Source organism: Neophocaena asiaeorientalis, unplaced genomic scaffold (genome assembly GCF_003031525.2).
Source record: "Neophocaena asiaeorientalis asiaeorientalis breed wild unplaced genomic scaffold, Neophocaena_asiaeorientalis_V1.1 scaffold317, whole genome shotgun sequence".
In the NCBI taxonomy this organism is placed as follows: domain Eukaryota; kingdom Metazoa; phylum Chordata; class Mammalia; order Artiodactyla; family Phocoenidae; genus Neophocaena; species Neophocaena asiaeorientalis.
In genome coordinates this window covers 2346683-2373958 of record NW_020173114.1, presented here as the reverse complement: position 1 = coordinate 2373958, position 27276 = coordinate 2346683, and the positions used below count along the sequence as shown (strand labels likewise).

The 27276-nt window shown below is 40.2% G+C and overlaps 1 protein-coding gene across 1 annotated transcript in view; it reads right to left on the bottom strand.

The window, feature by feature from the left end:
- The window catches only part of LRRC8C (leucine rich repeat containing 8 VRAC subunit C), an 87269-nt gene that overhangs the window by 23855 nt on the left and 36138 nt on the right, over positions 1–27276 (bottom strand). Inside the window, exon 2 of the mRNA XM_024743563.1 lies at positions 9717–9858. Within this exon, the coding sequence (XP_024599331.1) occupies positions 9717–9854 (138 nt within the window). The 5' untranslated portion in view covers positions 9855–9858. The remainder of the gene's footprint in view (positions 1–9716; positions 9859–27276) is intronic.

The window sequence follows — 27276 nt, the reverse complement described above, 5'->3', positions numbered from 1 at the left end:
CACTCTCTACAACGGGCATCTGCAATAATAGGAATCTCACTACCTAACATGACCTTTTCAGAAAGTTGTTAACTTTTTGAAAGTTGAGTTTGTACTGAGCGAAAATCTTCTTTCCTAAAACTTCTGTTGTTGGTTCTATTTGGTGTTCTAGGACACGTGGAATCAGTTTAAAACATCTACACTTTCCACATGGCAGCTCTTTGAGCATCTCCTGTCTGTTCTCATAGTCCCATCAATCTTCTCAACTTTAGGCTATATATACCTTCAAGCAGGTCTCATATAAGGGTTTTTGGTCTCTCTTTTATGCTGGTCACAATCTCTTAAGTTATGATGTAAAATACCCAGAAATTAGCACAGTATCTCTGTAATTCAAAGGTCTCAGTCCCTTTCCACAGCCGTTAAATGCTCACTGTACATTAGCACATGCCAAAAATGTCTCATCCACTTTTCCTCACTCACTCATCCCTTCATTCCACAGAATGAACTCTGGTGAGCACTTACACATGACCCACAGGACTGCTATTGTCTTTCATTCTGGGGATGCGGGAATGAACCCTACAGACGAGGCCTGGCCTTATAAAGTTTCTATTCCTAACAATTAGAGGTAATTCTTCCAATTAGAGTTTTGTTTTTGAAACAGAGGGATGCTAAATCTTAGAGCTAACAATTTACCCACTTGTGAAATCTAGAGTTAGGAAATTTCCTGCTTGTGAAATAGAATATTTTCACAGAGATTTATAAATTTACAACTGGAAAAGGGATGAGAATTAGACGGAGCTTCTGAAGAAATTAGTTCATATAGTCAAAGTGTTTTGTTGTGTGTGAGGTGGGATTGGGGACCCTCGGGGCAGAGGGCTGAACTCTCCATATTTCTCAAGGTACAGTATGTTATCAGGTCCTGCAAAGCCCCTCCCTCCCCATCTCCTTCATCTCCTCTTCCTCCTCTCTGTTTCTTTTCTTTCCTTTTATCACCTTACACCACTCTATTCCTCTTCACCACCATAAGTGAGCACTCTTCAAATAAATTTTGGGATATGTTCACCAAGTTGCTTTTTCTTAAAAAAAAATCTAACTAGAATTTTCTTAATATTGCTTTGATTTTATAAACTAATTTGTGAGGACTGAACATCTTTGTAATATCAAGTTTGTGCCATCCAAAGACATACAATGTCTTTCCATTTATTCAAATTGTCTTATATGTCATTGACTAGGCATTTAAAAGTTTTTAAGTTCTTGTGTATTCTTTTTTTTTTTTTTTTTTTTTTTTTTTTACTTTATAAACTTATTTATTTATTTTTGGCCGCGTTGGGTCTTTGTTGCTGTGCGTGGGCTTTCGCTACTTGCGGTGTGCGGGCTTCTCACTGCGGTGGCTTCTCTTGTTGCGGAGCGTGGGCTCTAGGTGCACGGGCTTCAGTAGTTGGGGTGCGCAGGCTCAGTAGTTGTGGCCTGTGGGCTCTAGAGCGCAGGCTCAGTAGCTGTGGCACACAGGCTTAGTTGCTCCACGGCATGTGGGATCTTCTCAGACCAGGGCTCGAACCCGTGTCCCCTACATCGGCAGGTGGACTCTCAACCACTGCGCCACCAGGGAAGCCCTTTGTGTATTCTTGATTAGCTTAATTCCTAGATATCTGATAGTTTTTGTTGCCATTCTGAGTGGTATCTTATTTTTTGTTAAACCTTTTAATTGGTATGTATCTTTCTAGTTGGGAGTGTTTCATTTCATAGTTTAAAAATTAGACACAAAACAAGAACACTAGATTTAAAGAAAAACTATATGAAGGCCAGATGTCCCAAAACAATAGGAATTATAAAATAATAAAAATGCAGGATTTTACAAGAAAACAGTAGTATAGGGGACAAAGGGGCAGCGCTCATTATTTATATTAAATAGAAGACTCCAGATATAACCTAGAAACTTACTAGCCTTGTAATTAAAATGTAGTGCCAGTGTTGGCCTAATCCTTAGCACAGGGTCACTGTATGGCTGGGAGGATCCAGATGTGGTCAGTGTTCTCAGTGAAATGGGAAAGAAGGGCCTTGGAGAGGAACCAAGCGAGGACAGAAGAATTCAAGTGGATCTGTTCGCCTGATAGGATGAGAGGATCGGGGAGGGTCTCCAAATCAGGGGTCCTGATTAGAAATACAAGATTATCTCCCTCCATATCATGATAAACCCAATTAATAGAGATTTTTAAACATGGATTTTGGTTATTTACAGTACAGGATCCACAACAGAGACTAAATATACAGTAAATCTCATTTGCTTCACATAGGAAAAAAATCCAGTACTCTGTCAGTGCTTTATTATTTGAGGGAACAAATGTATTATTAAACAATCAATGGCAACATGGTCATAACAATCCATAATAGTGAAATAAAAGGAAATGTTCCCCATTCACTGACTGGCATTGGACGGCATCCGATGACCTAAGAAAAGCATTTAGATTCATGTCCTGTGTTAAACCCAAGCAAGTGAGGTGAAAGGCACTCATATATTATTCTTGTGGCCAGGAATTCACTGCACATTAAGTTGTCAAGGTGATAGATGACAAGAAATAAAGTTCTAGGGAAGAAAAAAGTCTCAGTTTGAATAAACCACCATAACAAGGAAGTCCTAACTGAGGCATATTTTTGTTACTAGATGTAACAGGGATTCTGAAGTAGTGTTTCTCTCACAGCATCTACCACCATCCCTACAGAGATGCGAAAGGTTTTCTTTAAAATTATGTTCACCATCAAATGATTTTTGTTTCATATTCCCCAAAGACTGAAGTAGAATATTGACATGTCGTGGGTACACAGAAACTTTATAAAACATATCGTAGATGAGGTCTTCATTTTAAGCCTACCCATTGGTGCTATCTGCTGTTTCATTAGCATTCTGAATTTCACCTTAAACAATAGGCTAATCTAAGTACGAATTTCTGAGTCTCCATCTGTAAATTCAGATCTGGCAAGAGAAAAAGATCTACTAGAGATCCCGGTTAGTATGGGACAGAGGACTGGGGGAGAGAGGTATTATAGAAGCAAGGATTCAGGGCACATTATCAAAATGAACTACTCTGAAATCCCTCTGCGGTCTATAATTTTTACCACCTGTGCTTTCCAGTGAACTGCCTGTGAGCATTATCGGCTGAAGGCCATGTGCCATGGCGTTGATGCTGATGGTTCTAAATCAGAGAAGCAGTTGAGTATGTACCAAAAATAAAAGTGGGGATTAACTCCAACCAAGCAGCTCAGATGCACCAAACTCTTGTCCAGTGTGATCCTGCTGGTGCCAGCCAGTTTGCTCCTGGCGACTGGCTTAGTCCACAAAGATTTTTTTTTTTTTGTAGGTGGTTTCAAGTCATTGAAATCATTCCCTTGGCTTCCCCCCCCACCCCAGTTCAGAAAGCAGGAAATGTCTTTCCTGTGTAGCAGTCACAGAGCAGTCCCCTAGGGTTTTCGGGGGCTTGTCTTCCAGTTCCTGCTTCTGGTTTCTAACTGTTAACTCTATATTTGGTAATGGCCTGACGATGGGCTGTTTTGGATTTGGTCATAATAAGATAACCTGGAGTCATGGAGCAGAGATCTAAAGCAATCTTATTTTTCCAGGAAGCAACGTGTTGACCTTTCAGGATTTCGTCTATTTTATTGAGTGTTTTGAGTAGTTGAATAATGTTGTTTATTTATAGCACAAGATTGGGTGTTTATGCTATGGGTCCTTGAGGGTCTGTGACTGTACAGAAATAGGATACATACACTCTCCTGGTTTACAGTGAGTTTATATTTGTTTCTTTGTTTCTTTCTGATGTAATCTAAGGAATGCTCTTTATGCATGCTCTTATCCCATGGCAGCCTTGAAAATAGCTACTTGCTCAGAAACGAATAAATATTTGTCAGATGAGTAAGACAAGTGTTGATTTTAATCCTTTTACATCAGGGCAAGAAAGAATCAACATCCCATTGATAGTCGATAACTTCCTCCTTCCCCCAGTATCTTTAAAGCTACATAGTGTTAAACCTATATGCACGCAATCTTTTAGGAATAAAGAGATAATGAAATAGTGTTTGCCATTGGAAGAAGCCATTTAGAAAATAGTCAAAAACGACTGGATTCCTATTTTACCACCAGAGTGCTCTTCTAACCCTACTTAGATTTTGCTTTGTCGTGTTTTCAAACCCCAAGCGTTAACTTGTTTTGTAAGGAAGATCAGAATGACTGCACTTTCATTTCACAAAAGGAAAATCAAGGCATAAAAACATATTTTGATTATTGTAAGATCACCTTGGAAGTGGGAAAGGATTTTGAGCTTCACAGAGAACCAATTTCAGAGGATTATCATAAGAGAGCTAAAATAAGGGATTAAATTCTCCCCCTTGGAAACATTACTTTCATTTGTAATATGAATACTGAGTGGTTTTACTTTCTTTAGTAATTTATATCTTATTTCTTGTCTCTTCAATGTTCACTATAGGTTGGAAGTTTTTTTTTTTTAATAGCAGGTGTATAGTGAATAATCTTTTAGAGAATCTAAGCTGTAATTCAGAAAATCAGTTCTTTTTATAACTTTCTATTTTCTCTTTTAGTCATTTTGCACTTGTTTTTATACTTAAAATCCTGTTTTACGAGCCAAAATTTGGCCACAGGATCTGTGCAACTGTAATGATTCCATAATATCCCACAGCAGGGTGCACAGGGGTGAAAGCCGCATGCTGGAGAACTGACCTGAGATCTGAACCCTCGCTGCATCCCTCTTGGCTTTGGGGGCATTACGTAATCTTTCAGATGAGAATTCTCACCTGAAAGATGGGACTAATCTACTCCCCAAGGGTCCTTCTGGGAGCTAAATAAAGTACATAGGGATTCTACACACAGGTAGCACAGGTTCCTTACCAGTATCACTCAATGCGAGTGCTATTAGCATCCTGGATTCTGTGGGAATGCCCCACCCAGTGCAGGATGCCCCCGAAAATGCCATGAGGACCCATAATGAGGGCTTTGTGAAATGATCACACTAAATCTATTGCTTATACTGATTTTTTCTTCCATTCCTCTTTTTAAAAAATGTATATTTTGGCTTTGTATACTCATTCTTTGAGAATTAGCTCAAATTCACCTCCTCAAGTCCCTAACTTCCAGTAGCTGAGATGACATCATATTTAATGCTCTTGAAATCTATCACCATAAAGGCGCTTACACACCAAACGGCACTGCTTCTGTACTTGTACAGTCTGTAGACTATTAGCAGTCTGACGTCAGGGGCTGTACCGTATTTCTCTTTCAGTGTTTCGAGCACCCCACATAATGCCTGACATATCTCGGGTGCTTAGGGATGTTTGTTGAACAAATGGTCCATCCCATATGAATTCTGAGCCTGGTAACCTTCATATTCTGATGGAATCTTCCTTTGGGGTATTTCACATTTTTTAGAATCTTGACATCTCAGACTACACTTCCTGTACCCAGTCAACTGGCGTCCATATTCTTCTTAAAGGCTGTAAGGATAAAACAGGCCTGTGTGTGAAGTGTCCAGATTTAAAGGCTGTAAGGATAAAACAGGCCTGTGTGTGAAGTGTCCAGATTAGGTCACCCATCTGAGGAGCAGGTACTAAGCGTGCTGGGCAGGGTGCTAAGTGGGATGCTTCTGTGCGGCAGAGAGACGTGACGGGGGCTGTGCTCCAGGAAGAGGGTTCTGACCAGGGCTCAGGAAGAGATGCTTAAGTTGTTCTTGAATCCCCTTCTGAACTCACTGTGGCCACATCCCTAAATGATGTTCATCATAGACATTTTCATAGGTCCCCACTACCATTTTCATTTATTTTGTTCCAAGTTAGCTACTAGTTCTTATAGATACTGTGTGGTTTCTCTTTTCTGCATTTCATCCTGCTATGAAATAAGTAAACAGGAGAAACGACTACATACTCCAATATAAAATTAAAGAAAAAGAAAAGGAGAAACGACTGTGCTTGTTCATAAGCAGGTCCTGTGGCAGTGCTGGTGCTGTGCGTGGTACAGTAATAAAGACAGACATAGAGTCCTCCTGCAGATCTATGTCAGCTCCCTCTGCTATTTCCCAAACTCGCCACTCCAAATTCGCCCTTCTCTACTACCTGCCTTGTTGCCACGTCCCGCTACCTCTTACCTCACAATCTCTCAGCAGATGTGTCCCTTACTATTTCACAGAAGCTACAAGGCACACACTCCCACCTTACTGTGCCTCTCCTCTCCTGCAATAAAATGCATCTGTAGCCATCATTACTATTCTTGTGGAAGGTACACCCTCCACCCAAATCAAGGGTAATCCCACCCGGATCCTGGATCCATCACATCCTTCCTCCTCAAGATGACCATTCTTCCCTTACCCTGAACTACCGGGTCTTATATCCAACTGCTTACTTCTCCACTTGGATATCTAACATATTTCAAACTCAACATGCTCAAAAACAAACTTTTTCCAAGTGGCTCAGGCCCCAAAATCTTAAGAGTCATTCTTGATTTCTCTTTTTCTCTCATACATATCACTCACGCTCAGTTCAATCTTCCAGCAAGTCTTAATGTTTTTTTCCTTCAAAATATATCCAGAACCACGGCTTCAGTCCTGGTCCAAGCCATCTGATTCATATCTTCCCTGGATTATTGCACTAGCCTTCTCAGTAATCTCCCTGCTTCAGCTCTTGCCCGCCCCCCCATACTGTATTCTCAACACCTAGAGTGGTCTTGTCAAAACCTAAGTCAGATAATGCCAACCCTCCAAACATGTCCCACCTTTGTCAGAGCAAGGACAAAACCTTTACAGTGGCCTCCAGGCCCTACATGATCCAGCAGCTGTTACCTCTCAGGCCTCATTCTTCTACCACTCTTCTCCTCACTCTGCTGTAGCCCACTGGCCACCTGGCTTTTCCCTCAACATGCGAGGAATACCCATGCTTCAGGCCTGCGACATCACCAGGGGTCTTCCTAGGATCATCTCAACGTTCAAACTTATAGTATTATCATAAACCTCATTTGGTACCAGAATCATTGGAAAGAAACAGGATTGGAGTCACAGCTTGTCAGCCAGGCAGCATCAGACTCTCTCCCTTTGGGGGAATCTTCACAACTGCCTGTGTGGTGGTCCACACCGCTGCCCAGGAGCTAGTCTCTCCCTAAGCTTCTCCACGATCATCTCAGATGCAAGAAAAAGAGATCCACTGTAGGCAGATTCCGAATTTACTCTGGCTTCGATGCCTTATGCTCCAAAGGAGCCAATAGCTCTTGTAACTCAATAGATACACCTTCCATGTATCAAGGGACATGCCCAGTTACAAGTGTCACCACAGTCACAGAAATCCCATCTATGGCTTCCTACCAGGCGCTTATCATTCTCCCAGCCCAGATGCAGTTGACCAATCAGCAGCCATTTATGCCATAAGCAATGTTGCCTAGTAACACAGTTAACATTCTACCTTTATCAGGCTCCCAGGGAAGCTGAGCTAGAAAGCTGAGAAAGCCAAATGTCAAATTCTCCTGCAGAAGGGGAGGGGTCCTGTGACTGCTTTGTTCATCGTGTCTCTTACTCTTTCTGTTCCCTCTGTCTGGATGGCTCCTCCCGGGACATCTGCAGTTCCCTCCTCAAAAGTCACCTCCCAGTGAGGCCACCCTATTTGAGAACCACAACTCCTAATCTCACCTGCTGTGATCTCCTACCATCCTCGTGTGCTTTATTTTCTTTTTCATTGTCCTTATTACCTTCTAACATATATAATTTACCAACTGATTTTGCTTATTTTGCTTGTTTTTTCCCCCCACAGAATTTAAGTTCTTTAAGGCTGGGATATTTGTCTTTTATTTCTTTCCTCCTGCACTGATAATGCTTGGCCCCTAGAACAGTGCCTGGCACACAGTAGATTCTTCAACAACTATTTGTTTTATTTATGAATGAATTAATGCCCTTTCTCTCTTTCAGACTCTAGTTTTTCATTGGCATCCTTTTTTTTGGTGGGGGGAGGAGGGCGAGATAGTCTCAGCCCACAAATAAAAAGCAGCATGGTATTAGGGATTAAGGATAGGGACTTTGGGGCCAAACTGCTTGGACTTCAACAAGGGTTTTGCTACTCACCTTGGAAGTTTCTCTAATCTCTCTGTGCCTTAGTTTTGCATCTATAAACGGGGATAATAATAGTATATCCTAGCGTTGGCAAGAGGATGAAATGATTCAAAACATGTGTAAAGTGTTCAGAAGAGTGCCTGACACGTAGGAAGCACTAGATGCTAACTATTATTAAAATCAACATTAAAAAGGTCTTTATTTCTCCTCTGCACCACTTCTAGCTATTTCCCTCTCTCCTGGCTCTCCTTCCTCTCAGATGATCTACTTGAAAGTTCCATAAGCCTTTAACTCCCATTCACTTTTCCGACCAGTGACACTAAGATTTCTAATGCCCTAGTTGCTGCTTTTCTCCCCTTAGCCCGTGAGTTAGTTGAACTACCTGCCATCACCGACCACACCTGAGCCCCTCCTCTCTCTTGGTTTCCCCCCGTCCTTATGGCTGCCCCTCCTCAGCCTTCTCCAGAGGAGTCTCCTTTTCATTCATTCACTCTTCACTGTTATTCCTGACATCATCTCACCAACCACATTCCCCTGGGGTGACTCCATTCCCAGGCATGGCTTCAACTCTCATGCTGATGACACCCAAAGGGTGTCAGTCCTAATGACTGTTTCCTAGAGACGTCGTGTCCTTTCTCACATCCATGACTTGGAGCTTTCCTTCCTCTTCCTGGCACTTTCTTCCTCCCCAGCTCCCTTTTCCTGACTGGTTCTCAAGTTTTAATACAACCATTTCTCTTGTTCCTCTCCTTTGGACTCGCATAGAGCTTTTCAGAAGCCTCTAGCACAGTATAGCCTTTTCTGTTGTCAGTTTATTTAGTTTCCTCCTAGAAATGAACTGCTTATAGGTATATATGTCCTCAAAGTATGGTGCCTGATACATAGGTTTGCAAAAAAATCTGGATTCAATATATGAATATACAGTATCTATATAGAACAAATTATGATTCAGTTACAATTTAATTCAGAACTAAGCATTGGGTTAAGATAATATCTCATCAAAATGTCAGTCCTTCCAGAAAATCTTATCGGGGTAAATATAAGAGATAAAAACATTCCATTTTAACAATATAAATGCACTCTGGCTATACATAATATATTTTGCTATATTCTATATTTTGCTGTGGATATAAAACCAACTTTGAAAGATAAAGGGCTCCCTTTGATGTTTGTGACATCAAATATCACTTGACTATAGTCAACTGCTCTTTGAGCTCAGTTAAATCTTACAAGTACCATATTTACCTAATTAGGAAAGTTTAGGAAATCAGGCTTCAGGCTCCCTGCCATGATTACAAACACCATGCATAAGTACAGAAGAGCAACTAATATATACATAGTTAAAAATCACACACTCTTTTTAAAGAGGTTTCAACGGCTTAGTGTCTTGCTCTGGCTCTGGTTTTTTTTTTTTTTTTTTTTCGGTACGCAGGCCTCTCACTGTTGTGGTCTCTCCCGTTGCGGAGCACAGGCTCCGGACACGCAGGCTCAGCGGCCATGGCTCACGGGCCCAGCCGCTCCGCGGCATGTGGGATCTTACCAGACCGGGGCACGAACCCGCATCCCCTGCATCAGCAGGCGGACTCTCAACCACTGCGCCACCAGGGAAGCCCCTGGCTCTGTTTTGACATGAGTCTAGGGACCTACCTGCAGAGTGCATCCGAACACACCGATCATCAGCATGGCCACGGACAAGTAGTCGGTAAATACATCCCACCATGGCTTGAGAACCCGGAAGGCAGGCTGCTGCTCAGAGAACTGCCGGAACTCTGTCACCGGAATCATGTTTCTGAGAAAAGAGAGATTACTGGTGAATTAATTTATCTTTATGCACAACATACTGCATTGTTAACAGCATTTGAAATTCTGCTTCAACTCGTCGGATTCAGTGGTCTGAATCAGTCCAGGAGCTGTCACAGCACCTCAGAGTTTTAACAAGCCATTGAGAAATCCACCAGTTGAGGAAATAAGGTGCCCCATGTCGAAAAAGCAAGTACCTTTGCTAACTCTTGGCTAACCAGTGGGTGCCCTTTAGCTCCACGTGGACCAGAAAGAGCATGACCAGAGCCACCCGTTATTTCCTGGTGTCTCCCTTCCCCTAAACAGAACACAAAGATGCCAGAAAGAGCAGAGCCCATCCTTTAAAATGTTTTTGCTATTTATCTTATCATCTTGGGTTTTTGCTTCAAACTATTTTTTTAAGTGTATCCTCAGCATTGGTTTGTATTAATTATTTACTAAGCCCTATTTGTAAAGCCTTTTGCTTGCTCCCTGGGGAAGGCAAACGACTTTGCCACTGGTCCTTTTCTTGTAAAAGGGACAATCTCATTTTGGGGAGGAGGTGTTGGGGAGAACTTCAATTGTTTTTTTTGCCCTCCCTCTTTTTTTGGTTCCTGTGCTTTTGACTTGATTTTTTTTTCTCTATTTCCTAAATTTCACTGTGAACCTCAAACTTATCCTCTGAGAAAACAGTTTTCTCTGGAAACACCTAACTCTAGCTAAATGACAGAGGATAAATGAATAAGGGTGCACTGAGGCTCTGGGAAAAGGGGAAAAGAGACACATCCTTTTCTTAGCCTGTGTTGTCCTTTCTTATGGCTCAGTCCCACTGCCTGTATTATGATCTGAGACTTGAAGGTAACCATCCAGCTACTGGGAGAAGGAATATTCTTTCCTTATCTCATGGCAAGGAATAAGGGCCAAAAAGACAGTTTCTCTCCCTTTTGCCATCTTTGGATCCAATAATCTTGCTCTTTACACCTGCCCTTGTTATTTAGTCTGATTAAAGGCAGGGAAAGGCTATATTTGGTGCTCATTCTTCCAAGCCTTTTTGTTTCCTGGATCTTCTCTTCCCTAATAGTGAATTAAAGGCTGTACAATAAACAGCCTAAAGAAAACCACAGCCTCTTCTTTGAGTTCACTGCTGTTTATCTTTGGAAACTATTATAATGTGTTCCATTCCATCTCACTGCTTTATCTGACTTTTCCTTAAGCAGTCTTCCTTAACACAACATTGAAAATTCAACCGCTTGGTGCTGCTTTCACCTATGACCTACCTACTTGACATCTTTGCAGCATTTGATATGATTGCCTCATTTTATTGAAACATAACTTTCCTTTTCTTTTTTTTTTAATGTTTATTTATTTTTGGCTGCGCCAGGTCTTAGTTGTGGCACTCGGGCTTTTCGTTGTTGTGGAATGAGGACTTCTTAGTTGTGGCACGCAAACTCTTAGTTACAGCATGCACGCGGGAGATCTAGTTCTCCAACCAGAGATGGAACCAGGGTCCCCTGCATTGGGAGTACGGAGTCCTACCCACTGGACCACCATGAAAAGTCCCAAAACACAACTTTCTTAACTCTACTTTGTTACCACCACTGGGCTGGAAGTTTCTTGAAGGGGGAAAACCTATATGTTATGCATATGTGTGTTCTCAAAACATATGTTGCAGGCAAGCCACCCAAGCTAAATAAAAAACTTCACTTATTCCTAGTGTTATTAGCATTTCAGACTAGTCCAAAGTTTGATTTTCCTGACCTTTCACGACCTTTTTCTTCTCAATGGATCATTATAATCTCATGGCCCCAAATGTTTTCTCGTCACAGCTATCCAGTGGCGGTCACAGACAGGCACGAACTCATCTTAACTTCCACATTCTGCCTAGAAGCTACTGTCTTGTTCTGTTTTGCACCCCTACCACTTACCACAGTGCCTGGAAAACAAGGGGCCCTGAACAACTGTCTGTTAAATTGATGGGTGAATTCAGATGCTTGCTCATGGAGCAATGCTCACTCAATCGATTGGGGGGGACCCTAGCCAGCTACAGTGACAGCACTAACAAGTATGGTACCTGTGCTGTAGTCTACATCCTTTGATAGATTTAGTTATTGTCTCCTTCATGATAAGTTCCTGTACACCTTGGAGGGAATTGGGCTTGTTCTTTGAAGCAAGGAACAATTTCAGGAATAAAATATACCAATGTGTATTTTATTGAGAGCTGTGTTCTCAAACTTTTTGACCTCAGGATCCTTTCATGTTCTAAAATGTAGTGAGGAGGACCTCAAAGAGCACTTTTTAGGTGGGTGATACCTATCAATACTGGCCACATGAGAAATTAAAACCAAGAAATTTCAAAAATATATATTAACTCACTTAAAAATAACAAAACCATTATAAGTTAACATAAATTGTTATTATAAAAAATAACTATATTCTCCAACACAAAAACAATTAATGAGAATAATGGCATTGTTTTACATTTTTGCAAATCTCTTTAAAAGCTGGCTTAATAGAATATAGCTGGATTCTCATATCTGCTTCTTCAATCTGCTGAGTTTTTTTTTTTTTTTTTTGCTGTACGTGGGCCTCTCACTGCTGTGGCCTCTCCCGTTGTGCAGTACAGGCTCCGGACGCGCAGGCTCAGCGGCCATGGCCCACGGGCCCAGCCGCTCCGCGGCATGTGGGATCCTCCCAGACCGGGGCACAAACCCGTGTCCTCTGTATCAGCAGGTGGACTCTCAACCACTGCATCACCAGGGAAGACCGAGATATGTTGTTTTGATTGAAATTTATGAATCAAATATATATGCAGTTAGCAAAGGGAGGACTTTCTTAACAGACTTTTTATATAATTGGGGATATTAACTTTTGATAACATATCAAACTAACTTGGTTAGTTGCAATATGGAATCTGAAAACTATATCAGTGAACTTTTCAAGCTCCTTGATGTTAAAACTCATTCGTCAGGGAGGACCTTCAAGATGGTGGAGAAGTAAGACATGGAGATCACCTTCCTCCCCACAACTACATCAAAAATACAACTACATGTGGAACCACTCCTATAGAACACCTACTGAACGCTGGCAGAAGACCTCAGACTTCCCAAAAGGCAAGAAACTCCACAAGTACCTGGGTACGGAAAAAGAAAAAAGGAAAAACAGAGACAAAAGAATAGGGACAGGACCTGCACCAGTGGGAAGGAGCTGTGAAGGAGGAAAGGTTTCCACACACTAGGAAGCCCCTTCGCGGGCGGAGACTGCGGGTGGCGGAGGGGGACAGCTTCGGAGCCACGGAGGAGAGCACAGCAACAGGGGTGCGGAAGGCAAAGCGAAGAGATTCCCGCACAGAGGATCGGTGCCAACCGGCACTCACCAGCCCGAGAGGCTGGTCTGCTCCCCCGCCAGGGCGGGCGGGGCTGGGAGCTGAGGCTCGGGCTTCGGTCGGAGCGCAGGGAGAGGACTGGGGTTGGCGGTGTGAACACAGCCTGCAGGGGGTTAGTGCGCTACGGCTAGCAGGGAGGAAGTCCGGGAGAAAGTCTGGACTTACGGAAGAGGCAGGAGACCATTGTTTCGGGGTTCGCGAGGAGAGGGAATTAAAAGCGCCACTTAAAGGCGCTCCAGACACGGGCGCGAGCCGCGGCAATCAGCTGGGACCCCACAGACGGGCATGAGATGCTAAGGCTGCTGCTGCTGCCACCAAGAAGCCTGTGTGCAAGCACAGGTCACTCTCCCCACCTCCCCTCCCGGGAGCCTGTGCAGCCTGCCACTGCAGGATTAGTGATCCAGGGACAACTTCCCCGGGAGAACGCATGGCGCGCCTCAGGCTGGTGCAACGTCACAGTGGTCTCTGCCGCCGCAGGCTCGCCCCGCACCCATACCCCTCCCTCTCCCCTGGCCTGAGTGAGCCAGAGCCCCCGAATCAGCGGCTCCTTTAACCCCATCCTGTCTGAGTGAAGAACAGACGCCCTCAGGCGACCTACACGCAGAGGTGGGGCCAAATCCAAAGCGGAGCCCCAGGAGCTGTGCGAACAAAGAAGAGAAAGGGAAATCTCTCCCAGCAGCCTCAGGAGTGGCAGATTAAATCTCCACAATCAGCTTCATGTACCCTGCCTCTGTGGAATACCTGAATAGATAACGAATCATCCCAAATTGAGGAGGTGGACTTTGGGAGCAACTGTAGACTCGGGGTTTGCTGTCTGCACTCTTTCTAATTTTTATGTTTATCTCAGTATAGATTTTAGCACTTGTTATCATTAGTGGATTTGTTTATTGGTTTGGTTGCTCTCTTCTTTTCTTTTTTATTATTTATTTAAATAATTTTTTTCATCTATTATTATTCTCTTTTTCATTCTTTTTTTCTCCCTTTTTTCTGAGCCGTGTGCCTGACAGGGTCTTGGTGCTCTCACCTGGTGTCAGGCCTGAGCCTCTGAGGTGGGAGAGCTGAGTTAATGACACTGGACCACCAGTGACCTCCCAGCGCCACGTAATATAAATCAGGGAGAGCTCTCCCAGAGATCTCCATCTCAATGCTAAGACCCAGCTCCACCCAACTGCCAGCAAGCGCCAGTGTTTGATGCCCCATGCCAATCAACTAGCAAGACAGGAACACAACCCTGCCCGTTAGCAGAGAGGCTGCCTAAGGTCATACTAAGTTCACAGACACCCCAAAACACACCACCGGATGCGGCCCTGCCCACAAGAAAGACAAGATCCAGCCCCACCCACCAGAGCAGAGGCACCAGTCCCCTCCACCAGGAAGCCTACACAAGCCACTGAATCAACGTCAGCCACTGGGGGCAGACACCAAAAACAACGGAAACTAGGAACCTGCACCTGCGAAAAGGAGACCCCAAAGACAAGAAATTAAACAAAATGAGAAAACAGAGAAATATGCAGCAGATGAAGGAGCAAGGTAAAAACCCACCAGAGCCAACAAATGAAGAGGAAATAGGCAGGCTACCTGAAAAAGAATTCAGAATAATGGTAGTAAAGATGATCCAAAATCTTGGAAATAGAATAGAGAAAATACAAGAAATGTTTAACAAGGACCTAGAAGAACTAAAGAGCAAACAAACAATGATGAACAACACAATAAATGAAATTAAAAATTCTTTAGAAAAATCAATAACAGAATAACTGAGGCAGAAAAACGGATACGTGACCTGGAAAATAAAACAGTGGAAATACCCACCCCAGAGCAGAATAAAGAAAAAAGAATGAAAAGAATTGAGAAGAGTCTCAGAACTCTGGGACAACATTAAATGCACCAACATTCAAATTTTAGGGGTCTCAGAAGAAGAAGAGAAAAAGAAAGGGTCTGAGAAAATATTTGAAGAGATTATGGTTGAAAACTTCCCTAACATGGGAAAGGAAATAGTCAATCAAGCCCAGGAAGGGCAGAGAGTCCCATACAGGATAAACACAAAGAGAAACATAAAAAGACACATATTAATCAAACTATCAAAAATTAAATAAAAGAAAAAATATTAAAAGCAGCAAGGGAAAAGCAGAAAATAACATACAGGGGAAACCCCATAAGGTTAACAGCTGATCTTTCAGCAGAAACTCTGCAAGCTAGAAGGGAGTGGCAGGACATATTTAAAGTGATGAAAGGGAAAAACCTACAACCAAGATTACTCTACCCAGCAAGGATCTCATTCAGATTCAATGGAGAAATTAAAACCTTTACAGACAAGCAAAAGCTAAGAGAATTCAGCACCACCAAACCAGTTTTACAACAAATGCTAAAGGAACTTCTCTAAGCGGGAAACACAAGAGAAGGAAGAGACATACAAAAACAAACGCAAAACAATTAAGAAAATGGTAATAGGAACATACAAATTGATAATTACTTAAATGTAAATGGATTAAATGCTGCAACCAAACGACACAGACTGGCTGAATGGATGCAAAAACAAGACCCGTATATATGCTGTCTACAAGAGACCCACTTCAGACCTAGGGACACATACAGACTGAAAGTGAGGGGATGGAAAAAGATATTCCATGCAAATGGAAATCAGAAGAAAGCTGGAGTAGCAATTCTTGTATCAGACAAAATAGACTTTAAGATAAAGACTATTACAAGAGACAAAGAAGGACACTACATAATGATCAAGGGATCAATCCACAAGAAGATATAACAATGGTAAATATTTATGCACCCAACATAGGAGCACCACAATACATAAGGCAAATGCTAACAGCCATAAAAGGGGAAATTGACAGTAACACAATCATAATAGGGGACTTTAACACTCCACTTTCACCAATGGACAGATCATCCAAAATGGAAATAAATATGGAAACATAAGCTTTAAATGACACATTAAACAAGATGGACTTAATTGATATTTATAGGACATTCCATCCAAAAACAACAGAATAAACTTTCTTCTCAAGTGCTCATGGAACATTCTCCAGGATAGATCATATCTTGAGTCACAAATCAAGCCTTGGTAAATTTAAGAAAATTGAAATTGTATCAAGTATCTTTTCTGACCACAATGCTGTGAGACTAGATATCAATTACAGGAAAAAACTGTAAAAAAAACAAACACATGGAGGCTAAACAATATGCTACTAATAACCAAGAGATCACTGAAGAAATTAAAGAGGAAATCAAAAAATACCTCGAAACAAATGACAATGAAAACATGATGACTCAAAAGCTATGCAATGCAGCAAAAGCAGTTCTAAGAGGTAAGTTTAGAGCAAAACAATCCTACCTCAAGAAACAAGAAACATCTCAAATCAACAACCTAACCTTACACCTAAAGCAATCAGAGAAAGAAGAAGAGAAGAAAACCAAAGTTAGCAGAAGGAAAGAAATCATAAAGATAAGATCAGAAATAAATGAAACAGAAATGAAGGAAGCAATAGCAAAGATCAGTAAAACTAAAAGCTGGTTCTTTGAGAAGATAAACAAAATTGATAAACCATTAGCCAGACTTACCAAGAAAAAAAAGCGAGAAAACTCAAATCAACAGAATTAGAAATGAAAAAGGAGAAGTAAAAACTGACACTGCAGAAATACAAAGGATCATGAGATATTACTATAAGCAACTATATGCCAATAAAATGGACAACCTGGAAGAAATGGACAAATTCTTAGAAAATCACAACCTTCCAAGACTGAACCAAGAAGATATAGAAAATATAAACAGACCAATCACAAGCACTGAAGTTGAAACTGTGATTAAAAATCTTCCAACAAACAAAAGCCCAGGACCAGATGGATTCACAGGCGAATTCTATCAAACGTTTAGAGAGGAGCTAACACCTATCCTTCTCAAACTCGTGCAAAATATAGCAGAAGGAGGAACATTCCCAGACTCATTCTATGAGGTCCCCATCACGCTGATCCCAAAACCAGACTAAGATGTCACAAAAGAAGAAAATTACAGGCCAATATCACTGATGAACATAGATGTAAAAATCCTCAACAAAATACTAGAAAACAGAATCCAACAGCACATTAAAAGGATCCTACACCATGATCAAGTGGGGTTTATCCCAGGAATGCAAGGTTTCTTCAAGATATGCAAATCAATCAATGTGATACACCGTATTAACAAATTGAAGGATAGAAACCATATGATAATCTGAATAGATGCAGAAAAAGCTTTCGACAAAGTTCAACACCCATTTATGATAAAAACCCTCCAAAAAGTAGGCATAGAGGGAACTTACCTCAACATCATAAAGACTGTATATGAGAAACCCACAGCCAACATTGTTCTCAATGGGGAAAAACTGAAACCATTTCCTCTAAGATCAAGGAAAAGACAAGGTTGCCCACTCTCACCGCTGTTATTCAACATATTTCTGGAAGTTTTAGCCACAGCAATCAAAGGAGAAAAAGAAATAAAAGGAATCCAAATCAGAAAAGAAGAAGTAAAACTGTCATTGTTTGCAGATGACATGATACTATACATAGAGAATGCTAAAGATGCTACCAGAAAACTACTAGAGCTTATCAATGTATTTGGTAAAGTAGCAGCATACTAAATTAATGCACAGAAATGTCTTGCATTCCTATACACTAATGACGAAAAATTTGAAAGAGAAATTAAGGAAACACTCCCATTTACCACTGCAACAAAAAGAATAAAAAACCTAGGAATAAACCTACCTAAGGAGACAAACTACCTGTATACAGAAAACTATAAGACATTGATGAAAGAAATTAGAAACGACACAAACAGATAGAGAGACATACCATGTTCTTAGATTGGAAGAATCAACATTGTGAAAATGATTATACTACGCAAAACAATCTACATATTCAATGCAATCTCTATCAAACTACCAATGGCATTTTTCACAGAACTAGAACAAAAAATTGCACAATTTGTATGGAAACACAAAAGACCCCGAATAGCCAAAGCAATCTTGAGAAAGAAAAACGGAGCTGGAGGAATCAGGCTCCCAGACTTCAGACTATACTACAAAGCTACAGTAATCAAGACAGTATGGTACTGGCACAAAAACAGAAATATAGATCAATGGAACAGGATAGAAAGCCCAGATAAACCCACACACATATGGTCACCGTATCTTTGATAAAGGATGCAAGAATATACAATGGAGAAAAGACAGCCTCTTCAATAAGTGGTGCTGGGAAAACTGGACAGCTACCTGTAAAAGAATGAACTTAGAACACTCCCTAACACAGTATAAAAAAATAAACTCAAAATGGATAAAGACCTAAATGTAAGGCCAGACACTATCAAACTCTTAGAGGAAAACATAGGCAGAATACTTTATTACATAAATCACAGCAAAATCCCTTTTACCCACCTCCTAGAGTAATGGAAATAACAACAAAAATAAACAAATGCTACCTAATGAAACTTAAAAGCCTTTGCACAGCAAAGGAAATCATAAACAAGATGGAAAGACAACCTTCAGAATGGGAGAAAATATTTGCAAATGAAGCAACCGCCAAAGGATTAATCTCCAAAATATACAAGCAGCTCATGCAGCTCAATATCAAAAGAACAAATAACCCAATCCAAAAATGGGCAGAAGACCTAAATAGACATTTCTCCAAAGAAGATATACAGATTGCCAACAAACATATGAAAGGATGCTCAACATCACTAATCAATAGAGAAATGCAAATCAAAACTACAATGAGGTATCACCTCACACCAATCAGTATGGCCATCATCAAAAAATCTACAAACGGGGCTTCCCTGGTGGCGCAGTGGTTGAGAGTCCACCTCCCGATGCAGGGTACATTGTAGAGAATGGACTTGAGGACACGGGGAAAGGGAAGGGTAAGCTGGGACGAAGTGAGAGAGTAGCATTGACATATATACACTACCAAATGTAAAACAAATAGCTAGTGGGAAGTAGCTGCATGGCACAGGGAGATCAGTTCGGTGCTTTGTGACCACCTAGAGGGGTGGGATAGGGAGGGTGGGAGGGAGATGCAAGAGGGAGGGGATATGGGGATATATGTATACATATGGCTGATTCACTGTTATACAGCAGAAACTAACAGAACATTGTAAAGCAATGATACTCCAATAAAGATGTTAAAAAAAAAAAACTCATTCGTCTATCTTGTACTTTGAATGGATCTTTTATCTGTGCATGATTTGGTAACAACATGTGTTGGTCATCTGGAAAATACTGGATCACTTAGTTATGGAGATCTTCCAAATGTTACAAATCATACCTAAAAATCACATTCATTAATATCACTACTGCTTTCATCAGAAAATTTTTTAAGTAATTGGAGGCTATCCAACTCATGGTGGTGGACACAAATTTTCCAAAATTCTATTCATCACTTGAAAGTTTGAATTTTATTTGTGGCAGCAAATATTATCAGTTGTTTGCCTTGAGATGTCAAGTTCGCTTCAATCATTTTGAGAAGGTATCTTCCACATACTCAAGTCTGAATAATCAGTTGTTTTATTCAATTAAAACTGGTACATTATGATAAAGCGGCTAATTCAACTTTCAACTCCAATAAGGATTTCCCTTGAGACACCCACTGTACTTTGAATTCAGCAGAAGTGCTTTATGTATTCTTCCCTTTCATCACACTGTATATTATTGCAATACGTAGTCAAAGGTCGAGAGCTATTAAAATAATAATTTTTACTGATTCAATGAGGACATTAGATGAAACTGGCTTTTTTCTTCCTTTAGGTTGTAAATGTGTGCCAATGAAGAATACTGTACAATAGAATTTGGTGCCTCTATTTTGATTCACGCTAAGGTGACTTACCCACCATTGCTTTTGTGCCATCAGTGAAAAAGGCAAAAAATATCTTAGCATTAAAAATTAGTTTTGATCTTGTGGACCCCCTAAAAATGTTCAGGTGACTGGTGTTCCATGAGTCACACTTTGAGAACCACTGAGGCAGAGGCTCACTGTTCCTTCCTTTATCTATGGCTCACCTTGAAAAAGCAAAGGCCTGGGCACTCAATCATGAGATTCTCTGAGTCCTTGGCTGAGCTGTTTCACTGGCATCATTCTCTTAATAGGGAAAATAAAGACAAACCGAGGAATCTAAGAAACTTAAGTATTATCTACTGCTTCCTAATACTGGTACAGCCTAGTTAAGACGGACTGTCAGAGAAACAAACAGTCAAGATGAAACAGACTTTTAGCATTATAACTCTACTCAATGTACTTAACCTCTTTTGGGTAAGTGTGTGTATGTGCTCGTGTATATACATGCCCTTATATGTACGTACATATATAATACATATAAATGTATGTAGACATATGGATAATACACACACAGATGTATAATACACATACACATAGACTTTATTGTTTTAACATATCACAAGGCTCAAAGCCAATATCCAGCACAGATTTAATCCTTGGAATTATTTTTGATGCAAAAAAAAAGGGAGGTAGTAAAGGAGAAGTTGACTTAAAAACGCCAAAATGAAACAGAGGGTAGATGAACCTTGTGCTTGCTTAACTGAAAAAAAATTTTGTATTCTTTCACAAATTTCAGCACCTTTTAGTTGTGTATACACCTAAAGTTGCCTATTACAGTGATGACACAATTTCTCTTTCACTATCATTGTAGTTTCCACACGATTTGTGACCATTTCAAGCTGAAGAAGCCACTTCTGAATAAACTGCTGAGTTTATAGTGTTTTCCCCTAAAGATCAATTAGGATAATTATACTTATATTTAAAATATTTTTCTATTTTAGAAATATAAATGGTTATCTTTATATTTCTTCCAGCTCTAATTTCCAACCATTATGTAAGATTTTAGCTTACCTAATAATGTCTTTGGAAACATGGCATTTCACATTCAATCAAGAGATTCTGTTATCCTATACCAAGGTGGGGGGGATAGGATGAATTGGTAGATTGGGATTGATATATATACACTATTGATACTCTGTATAAAATTGAAAACTAATGAGAACCTACTGTATACCACAGGGAACTCAATGCTCTGTGGTGACCTAAATGGGAAGGAAATCCAAAAAAGAGGGGATATATATATACATATAGCTGATTCACTTTGCTGTATAGTAGAAACTAACACAACATTGTAAAGCAACTATATTCCAATAAAAATTGTTTAAAAATTTTTTAAAAAGAGATTCTGGTATCCTAATTAAAAAATATAAACTTTTATATTATGTTATATATTTGCCTCTGTATCCTTTGCAGAAATACTTTATTAAAAATACTTATTACCAAAAGTCATTTTAATGGCTTCATTGTCTATAAAATTTTACCTCTCAAAAATATCACATAATATAATACTTTGGTAAAGAATATTGGTAAAGTTAGTTGCAAACTCAGAGATTTTTATTTCTTTCATTTATCTGGTTCTTCCTGAAACAATCTGTCTTCCTCCCTCTCAGGAGAAGTTTAATATCTTCTCCAGAATTAATTACAGAACAAATTCTACTCTGTTTGTTAACCCATGACTTTAAGAATACCAAACATATTCTACTTTGATTCAAATCTGATTGCTAACACTGTTTTCCAATGGCTATCAGGTGGGTATATATGGCTAACAGTGCTTTGTTCCACATTTTTCTGGCAGTTGGAGAATGGCACCACCTTTAGACAGTACAATCATACACCACTCAAGGAAACAAGGGCCAATTCCAAGTGATAATAGTAATCATATCACTAACATAGTGAGTGTCCCCTTACAAAAATGAATTTTAAAAATTCAGTAATTCCTGAGCATCAAGTGTGAATTCTACAGGAAACAAACCCACATATATTATTCATCTATGTGGTTAAATCTAATGGTCAATTCTCAGCCCTCACCTTACCTGCTCTATCTTCAGCATTTGGCATAAAGTGACCATTCTCTACTTGGCTTTCAGGATGTCACAGCCTTTAGGTTTTCCTCCTGTTTTCCATGCTGTTCCTTCTTTAACTACTTGTCTGTTACCTCATCTTCCCCCTGACCTCTGACTTTGGTGTGCTCAATGCTTAGTCTTCGATGCAGTTCTCTCCCCTAACTCACTCCCCTGTGAGCATAGTGCTTTAAATGGCAGACCCAACTGCCTACTCGGTATCTCCATCTGGACATCCAGTAGACACGTGAAACTCACTACGTGCCACACTAACTCCAGTTCCATTCCCTTATCTCCACCTCTCCCATCCCTGGCAAAGCCCTGTTGCTCTTGCAACTTTTCCCCCTTGATGGCAACTCCATCTTTCCAGGTGCTCAGACCAACGTTTCTGGAGTTATCTGTGAGTCTTCTTTGTCTCTTACATCCCACATCCCATCTGTCAAAAAATACTTATATTCCTTATTGTCTGTCTCCCCTAAAAGAATGAAAGTTTCTTGAGGACAGGAACTTTCTTTTCAATTCTATTTTGTATTTTGACGTGTCCCTATAGAAATCCACTATAGAATACCATAATTATATGGTTCTATAGACATATACTTAATTTAAAGAAACTCATAAATGGGTTATAACAGTTCAGAACCCGAAAGGCACTTTCAGAAGTCATCCACTCCATAACTCTCATTTTATGAGTGAACAACCTGAACCAAGAGAGATTATGTGACTTACCCAAGGAACACAGCTAGCGGTGAGCCTTGACTTCTAATCAAATCTTACCTCTTACTCTACAGCTCTTAGTTAATACTACATCGTGCTGATCTGAATGTACAGGATCTAAAATATACTAGGAAACAAATGGTTTAAATAGAATTTCTCTTTTCATGTCCCTCTTTGAAAATAAAATGAAAAATAAACTATTATTAATACATTTAAATGATTCTTAAGCTGTAGTGCTCTTATAGTCCCATAAATGAGAACTTTAGACTCAGAAGGAATCACGAGGCAAGTTGAACTTGCAACCCAGTGGATACTTCTGTACTATCATCTCCTTGAATATTTCCGCTATGCCATGTGTTAAATTAATGGTCCAATCACATTATTTGAAAAGTTTTCAAAATGAGCTTAACCTGTTTTTCTAAGAGAGGTGGGGAACAAAAATTATGCCTTCCTGGCAATTTTAGTTCTCTTTTAATCAGTAAAGATAGAATACCTCTTTCTCATTATACCCTTCCCATATTTAAAGAAAACCCTTTTAGTCACCGTGCTTCAGGTCACACATCTCAAGGCTGTTGCTTTACATACTAGTTTCCACAGTTATCTTTAACAGAGTCATAAGCTTTTTTTAAAAATTTAATTTAATTTTTTATACGGCAGGTTCTTATTAGTTATCTATTTTATACATATTAGTGTATATGTCAATCCCAATCTCCCAATTCATCCCATCACCACCAAAAATTTGTTATCTACTATTATCAGTAGCTGATTTTTCTCTCTCACAAGCATAATTCATTTACTCATGTACTTGCTATAAATAATTATAGCATTATAATAAATATGTATTAAAATGTATATTAAAAATGTACATTAAAAATATAAATTTTAAGATATGTCACGCACCGTGCTAGGTGCCGGTGGAATGGAAGTGAACAAAATAGACAAAGTGCCTGCCTCACCCCTGTGTACTCTACTAGGAGAATGTGCCTGAAAGAAATTCCTATAAAAGCATGAATTGTGGGCTTCCCTGGTGGCGCAGTGGTTGAGAGTCCGCCTGCCAATGCAGGGGACACGGGTTTGTGCCCCGGTCTGGGAAGATCCCACATGCCGCGGAGCGGCTGGGCCCGTGAGCCATGGCCGCTTGGCCTGAGCGACCGGAGCCTGTGCTCTGCAACGTCTCTGGAGAAGCACTGTTTCCAGCACAGTTTTATATCTTGTCAGAACAAAGAGCAATAAACGAGTCAGGGTTACATTTCTTCGCGGTTATAAAAAAAAAAAAAAAAAAAAAAAAAAAAAAAAAAAAAAAAAAGCATGAATTGTAACTGCTCTTCTTTGTACATGTGATTGATTATTGTTTCTGGTGCCAATGGTGCATTTAAAGAGGTTGTTGTTTTCATTTCATTGAGGACAAGGTTTATATCTTGTTTAACTTTGTATCTTCTAGAAAATAGCACAATGCCTTAGAATAGACCCTCAATACATATTTGTTAAATTCAAAGAGGCCTAAACATATACACACCCAATTGAGCATTTTGTAGTAAAGACCAAATTCTTCTATTATGTTATTATCCTCTGTTATAGTTTGATACTACAATAAATAAGAGAGTACTATTACCACACAGCTTCACACTGTAAATAGTGATTATTCAAAGAACACCCACTACTGAAGAGACTGTTTGAGAAGAGGACAAGAGTCAGGAATAATTTATACTTTCAAAGTTAAGGGTCACTGAAATTTCTTTTTTTTTTTTTGCGGTACACGGGCCTCTCACTGTTGTGGCCTCTCCTGTTGCGGAGCGCAGGCTCCGGATGCGCAGGCTCAGCGGCCATGGCTCACGGGCCCAGCCGCTCCACGGCATGTGGGATCTTCCCAGACCCGGGCACGAACCTGTGTCCCCTGCATCAGCAGGCGGACTCTCAACCACTGCACCACCAGGGAAGCCCAGGTCGCTGAAATTTTAATGTACAATGTCTGTCACCAGTTATAAAAAGGGTATGTCATTCGATGATGACTTCTTAGGCACCAACCTGTACCCAATGGCCACATTTTGTGACTCCCTTATCAAAACATTACCCTATTAAGAAACAAGTGGCAGAAAACAGATCTAAACAAAGAAGTTTTATTTATAATATAATGGTCTGGAATACTGCATTTATAAATCTTAGTGAGATCTTGATTTCTTTGGAATTTTTGTCAAAGAGCTTCAGCTACATGTATATGACACTAATAATTATGTAATGCTTATTCTATACATTTTAAGTAAATTTCAACTCAGAAATCTTTTTGAAAATGAGGCTAAATTGTGATCTAATCGTTTTTTAAACCCTGATCATAAAAGATTATCATAAAATGTTACTCATTCCCTCAGCTCTCTGCACCTCACTGGTCTTCTTGGTCACCTCTTCATTCCAGTTTCTACCTCCTTTAAACCAGGAACAATCTTCCAGGAATTAGTGTATACTCAACCACCCCCTCCCCACCCAACCCCGTAAGATTCTAAACCCTTCAAAAGACTGTGTTTCCCCTTATGTGATTTAGATGAGGTTTTGGTTCTTACCAGTCTTCACATCCAAAAACTAAGTCTAGATTTCAATTTAGTAAATCTGTAATGATTGTTTTGAAGATGATTTATTTCTTCCTTTAATGGACAAAAAAAGACTGAGGCTTATCTTCAGTCCAGTTTTCCCCCTTGAACAAAGAGAGCACAATAGTTCTAAGCAGCTGACACACCATGAATATACAGTGCAGGCCGGAAGATTTAAACAAGTGCAGGAAGCCATCTACCTGGAAGGCAACTTTCTTTCTGAGGAAGGGACAGGGAGGAGAGGTAGGTGGAGAAGATGGGAATATTCCTGCTCTCTAGAACATTAAACCTAAAAAGGTTTTGTTTTTTATTTTTGCGGTACGCGGGCCTCTCACTGTTTGCGGCCTCTCCTGTTGCGAAGCACAGGCTCCGGACGCGCAGGCTCAGCGGCCATGGCTCATGGGCCCAGCCGCTCTGCGGCATGTGGGATCTTCCCGGACCGGGGCACGAACCCGTGTCCCCTGCATGGGCAGGAGGACTCCCAACCACTGCGCCACCAGGGAAGCCCTAAAAAGTTTTTTGTTTATTTTTCACAAAATAGAGCAGTCTGAAAAGGCAGGGATCACCTTTTCTTTCATATTGCTTGCAATGGGGCCTAAAATGCTCAATAGTTTGTTGAATCAAATTCCTAATGATTCTGTGGGGGGAATGTTGCCTTTTCTGTTCCAACAGAAAGTTTGGTGTGTTTTACAAACACCTTTTCACACACATAAGTAGCCTGGTATGTATGAAAACAGAGCACCAACCAAAGGAGTGACAGGGAAGTTAAAGCAACTTGTTATCAAAACTTTGCTACTAAGCTTTCTTTTTTAATGGGGTAAAATTTCAAATTTCCAGCCATGTTAAATACAGTAGGAAACAAAAGTAACCCTCCTCAGGAAACAAGAGATTGGTGGTTAAAGTGAGAGATTGAAAGACTAATGGATTTATAGTATGACCATTTTTATCGTCCTTTAACTCAGCTTTATAAGAATCTGCCATTCACAATTTCTCTTTTAAGATCAGGGACCATGGTAGGGTTGTTAATAGCAGAAAAATATTAAATGCTGAATAAATTTCTTTGGGGCTTTTCAAGAAGGTTGTTCTCAAGAAGTTAGCTCTTGGTCTGTCTTTTCTGTTGGCTGTGCTCGGTAAAATCCATGATGGAAGGAAGAAGTTCAGATCCTCTAGTCTCCAAAAAAAAAAAAAAAACTACAGGAGAAAATCAACAATGACCAGAATTTTACTGTCAGAATATTAAAACTGACATGAATGTACCTGAAAATTGGAATATTAGGTTTTTGTCCATCCAACCAATAAATATTTAACGCAAGGCTTTGTGCCTAAAAGAAAAATATTTGTTGGGTTTGGCTATAAAGTTAACACATTGATTTAATGGCCCATCTTTTCCAAGTTGGACATTATATGAGTTCCCTCTTCCAACTCTTACTTTCTCACAGCAAAGCTAAATAAAATCTAACATGATGATATTCAGTTCTCCTAGAGTCTCACATCCTAAAGGCTGACAAAGGGCATAAGAAGCTTCTGTATATGAAGGCTCCAGGAGAATATGGTCAAAGGCTACTTGCCTCTCACACGTAGACTGTGCCAAGAATCTAAATGAAAAAATCCTTGGAAAATATAAATCAATTCATTAAAATACATCTGTTTCTGAAGATAATTATTCTTTCCCCAAAACAACAAAACACATAATAAGACCCTATTTCCCGCCCTTCAGAAAAAGGAAAGAAACTAGGTGATGTACATGATTGCAAAGGTTGAGTGATCTCTGGGGCTCTCAAAAAGTCACTACAAAGGAGATACAAGCAATAGTAGCA